The sequence below is a fragment of the Carassius gibelio genome, chromosome B23, assembly GCF_023724105.1.
Source record: "Carassius gibelio isolate Cgi1373 ecotype wild population from Czech Republic chromosome B23, carGib1.2-hapl.c, whole genome shotgun sequence".
Taxonomy (NCBI): Eukaryota; Metazoa; Chordata; class Actinopteri; order Cypriniformes; family Cyprinidae; genus Carassius; species Carassius gibelio.
Window position 1 is genome coordinate 29,175,493 of NC_068418.1, and position 4,262 is coordinate 29,179,754.

At 37.1% G+C, this 4,262-nt stretch overlaps 1 protein-coding gene across 1 annotated transcript; it reads right to left on the reverse strand.

The window, feature by feature from the left end:
* Positions 1 to 343: 343 nt before the first annotated feature.
* On the reverse strand, positions 344 to 2,725 carry LOC128011726 (uncharacterized). Its single transcript, XM_052594422.1, has 3 exons — positions 2,239 to 2,725; positions 1,778 to 1,947; positions 344 to 927 (listed from the first exon to the last, which is right to left on the reverse strand). The coding sequence occupies exons 1-3, from the start codon at positions 2,393 to 2,395 to the stop codon at positions 457 to 459; spliced, it is 798 nt and encodes a 265-aa protein (XP_052450382.1). The 5' UTR covers positions 2,396 to 2,725; the 3' UTR covers positions 344 to 456.
* Between the last annotated feature and the right edge of the window lie 1,537 nt (positions 2,726 to 4,262).

The following is a 4,262-nucleotide window of genomic DNA, read 5'->3' on the forward strand; positions in this document are numbered from 1 at the left end:
TCTGGCTACACTACTGATATACATACATATATATGTGTGTGTGAGAGAATAAAGCTATAAAATATCTTTAAAAAATAATTAAAAAATAAATACTTCTAGGGTTTTATTTTGCTTTCAAAATATGTGTTAGATTACGATTTTTTATTTTTTTATTTTAGTGCATTTCAGCGTCTTTATTGAAGATTGCACTGTACACTTACACGATGCTGCCACCTGCTGGACTGATGCAGTATTTTAACTCAAAAGGGGATTCGATGGCACTTCATCATGTCAAACTAATAAAACAGTCAGGGCTTGTTTTAATTATCCATCATCTAACATCCACAGAAATAATACACTGACATGATGTTCAAATTGTTTTATTATCTAACATGTAGATTATATCAAAGCCTCCACCAAGAAAAATAGTTCAGTAAAACATCTAAAACAAACAAGAACCACATTTCACCGTATATATTAGTGTTGATCCTCAGTTTTGAGCGCTCTCTGTTCGTGTCTCTTGGACGCTCGGGGAAGTCTCTCTGAATCCTGTGCTTCGTAGAGAAGAGCCATGATCTGTCTGCGGACGCGCATCTGGACGCTGGGGTCTCTGAGCAGACGGTACTCGAGGGCCACCTGGCTGGAGAAGACCGCCGCGGCGTCCAGAGACGGGTTCTCCAGGACCTTAGCGGACATCTGCTTCAGCACCTCCAGCTTCTGCAGCTCGATGTCGGGTTCGGAGGAGCGTGTGCGTTTGCCGGATGTGCTCCGGGGAGACGGAGAGCACGAGGCTGTTTCCTCAGGGATGCCGGTGTCTGGAGTGTCAGGCATCGGGGAGAGACACACACTGATGGAGTCGAAGCTGTCCATTTCTTTATCCGTCTCCTGAGACATTTCATCCGACTCATCCAGAGCGTCCTCCGCTTTATCAGAGGACGGCAAACCCAGCTACAAGAAAACCAGGTTGTTATAACTCATGCAGTAATTCTAGACATACCAAAGGAGTTCACTGTATAAAACTTTCACTTTCACTCTATGAAATGTCATTTTTTGTAAAAAAAAAAAAAAAAAAAAAAAAAACTCTAAACTCTAAAACTGTAAAATTTAACTGAATTGAGAAAAATTATTTATATTTTATAATAATATGCATTCATTTGTTTGCTATTGGTTTTGATAATAAATGTGCATTAAATAATAAAAACAGAAAAATTATTTAGAATTTCTTAAAAGGCCAAATTAAAAAACAAAACATTTAATTATTAAAACAAAAGTGTAAAAGAACTCAATTTATTACATATGCATTTTAATTACTAATTACTAAACTGAATTCAGTAGAATTAAAACTGAAATTTGGTTAAAAAGAAATTATAAAAAAAGTATTTGTTAAAAATAATAAATTGTTTGGGAACAATTCATAATTTATTAATGAATCTACATTAGATTCCAGCACTATTAATACATTATTAAAATCAAAAGTTATTTTTATTAATGTTATTTAAGGGACTTGAGCAATCACGGACTAACAATAGACAGCTGTATTCATTAACTAACATGAACAAATATTAATAAATACCCAAACAATGTATTGCTCATTGTTAATTAATGTTAGTTAATGCATTAATTATGGTAGTTAAAAATCGGAACCTTATTTAAAAGTGTTAAATTTAACACGTTTCCTGATTAACTAAAAATGCTTTTTGGTCACTAAAATGTAACTAAAAAGAATGCAGAAAATGTAAATGTTAATTGTAAAATATCATAGGACTCTGTGCATGTTCTGCTGTGTTTGCAGACGTACAGTGGTCTCGTGCCGCCGATGAACGATGTGCGGCTTCAGGAAATCAAGGGCCCTCAGGAGCCAGCGCTGCCTCATCGTGAGGGGCTTCCTCTCGCCCGTGTTTGCTTTAGGTTTCTTCAGTCTGGCATATTGAGTCCTCAGAGACGCCACCCGGGTCGCCACCGCCTCCACTGAGGAAAATAACACATTTCAAAGATGCATTTCAAAATTCATAATGCAGATCCTAACCTGTGCATGCTGTTTAAAGGCAATCGAGCGTGCTTACATTAGAAAAAGCCATGCAATTAATTGTTAGTTGTTGCAACAAATATATATCTCTGCAACTTTAGACTAGTTTTGTGCACCAGGGTCACATTTAAATTTAATTCCTTAAAAGATATTTCGATTGCACTTAAGCTCTTGTTCTGTCTATGCACTCATTGAAGGTTTGCACGAGCTGACTGCAGGTAGGTAACCCTCACCGGGCATCTGCAGCGCCTCGGAGACCTCCCTCCAGCGCTTGTCCTTCTCCTCTCGGTTGTGGTAGTCTGCGGAGGAGATGTCGTACAGACATGCAGACTGCTGCCAGAGCTCGATCAGAGTCTCCTCCGCCTCGGGGGTCCACGATCTTCCAGTCATCGCGAGCGGAATATACTCTAGTCTCGCCGATCACTGTGCTACAGTCGCGGGCCTCATTTACATAATCGCTGGGAACGCGCGGGCGCGTGAACGAGCGCAGCGACGCGACTCTCCGCGAGTTTTATGGATCGGAAGACTGGGAATCTTTTACTGTCTATGGAATATCCTTGTTTTAGAGTAATGGTGGCTTATAAACACCCGTGAAGCATGCATACTGCCACCTAGTATCTCGGAGTGTGTAGACAGAGCAGGGTTGCCAGGTTTGCACAACAAAGCCCTTCCAATTGTTACTCAAACGCCCAAAACTAGCCCGAGGGCGTTTTGACCCTTACGAAAATTAACCAGGGTTTTGCTTTAACCATATTTGTAGTAAAACTTCTATTGTGGTTATAAAAATGGTAGTTAATACGACAAAAAATAAATAAATAAATGATTACTACAATTTTACTATGGTTAAACCATAGCTATTTTTGGTAAGGGGACGGGGTTCCATCTGTAAAAAATAAAATAAAATAAAATAAAAGTAAATATTGTGTTCTGAAATACACTCAGAACAAAATGTATAAAAGCTTTTGTACATTTTTGCATTCTTTAGGTACAAATTTGTGCCTTTTGAAAAGGTTTTTTTTACGAGGTTCCTCTGGTAAATTGGGGCTATATGGGATAGCGGGGGTAACACTTTTTGACTTTCTCAATTTGTGTTAATCCACATGGGGTTCAGAATATAATTTCATCATCCACAGTAATTTTACAAGTGTCTAAAACAAATATGTCGCTTTGTTTAATAATTACATTATTTAGGTTTTTCTTTATTTAACCTAAAAAAATTAAAGTGAAGTGTGACAACATGCCCCGTAGGTGGGGTACATTGTAACATCTGAGGGGCAAGCTGTAACATGACAGCTTAAAATATTATCTGATCACAGGAAAAAATATAGGGTATATATATATATATATATATATATATATATATATATATATATATAGATCAGTGTGTCCTTTTGTTGGGTTCGTGACCTTTCATGTTTTGGTGGTGACGTTACACTGTTTTGACTGTGTGTTCATTAAAAACACATTTAGCTTGACCAGCGAAGCCAAGTAAAAATAAATAAAAGTTTCTTAGAAGTCCAATTTCTGATTAAATGTATATTGTATTGCTTTAGCATCACTTATAATGTCCGATCTAATAGTATTGTATAAATCAGATGATTTCAATAATTTACAAATCACACAAAAAGTTTCATCTGAAGCAACACAAAGACCACAGACGTCAAGAATCAGCATATGAATCTCAACAATGGTGAATCAACAAAATACTTCATGGTACAATGCATGAAAAAATTGCCTTTTTCAAAGCTATTGTAGGTTGTATGAAAAACACAAGGTGGCTGAATTTGCATGCTTTTTAGATGCATCTAAATGAAGCTTATAGACATTATACTAAATTAAATTTTTTACAATTAAATCAAGCTTTGATTATGTTGGTGAATGGCCTTTCCGGAGTACCGATCTGAATCAAATTCAATTACTCTTTGACTGTATATGACTGTATTTAGTGTAAAAAAAACAAAACACAGGACACTAAATTCAGATCTAGGCTTTTGCAGACAGTTGAAGTCTGAGGACACAATGGCAGAACATACATGCACGTAATATCAGTAAAGGAGTCTCATGCTGTTCTCGTGTATTTTTAGCCCACCGACACACAAGACATGTGGGATGTGTTTACCATCTACAGATCGAGCCATAGTTCACCTTACGCTCCAAAGTTCAAGGACCAAGATTGCCGTGGGCCACTGTTGAACCATAACAAACTCACATTACAGCAATACACTTTTCTCAAATTTGCTATATCAAGCAGCCCCTT

Coding starts and splice junctions, on each gene's coding strand:
- LOC128011726 (XM_052594422.1), bottom strand. CDS start 2,395: ATGACTGGAAGATCGTGGACCCCCGAGGCGGAGGAGACTCTGATCGAG. Junction 1,948..2,238: donor CGAGGCGCTGCAGATGCCCG/GTGAGGGTTACC, acceptor TATTTTCCTCAG/TGGAGGCGGTGGCGACCCGG. Junction 928..1,777: donor ATCGGCGGCACGAGACCACT/GTACGTCTGCAA, acceptor GTTTTCTTGTAG/CTGGGTTTGCCGTCCTCTGA.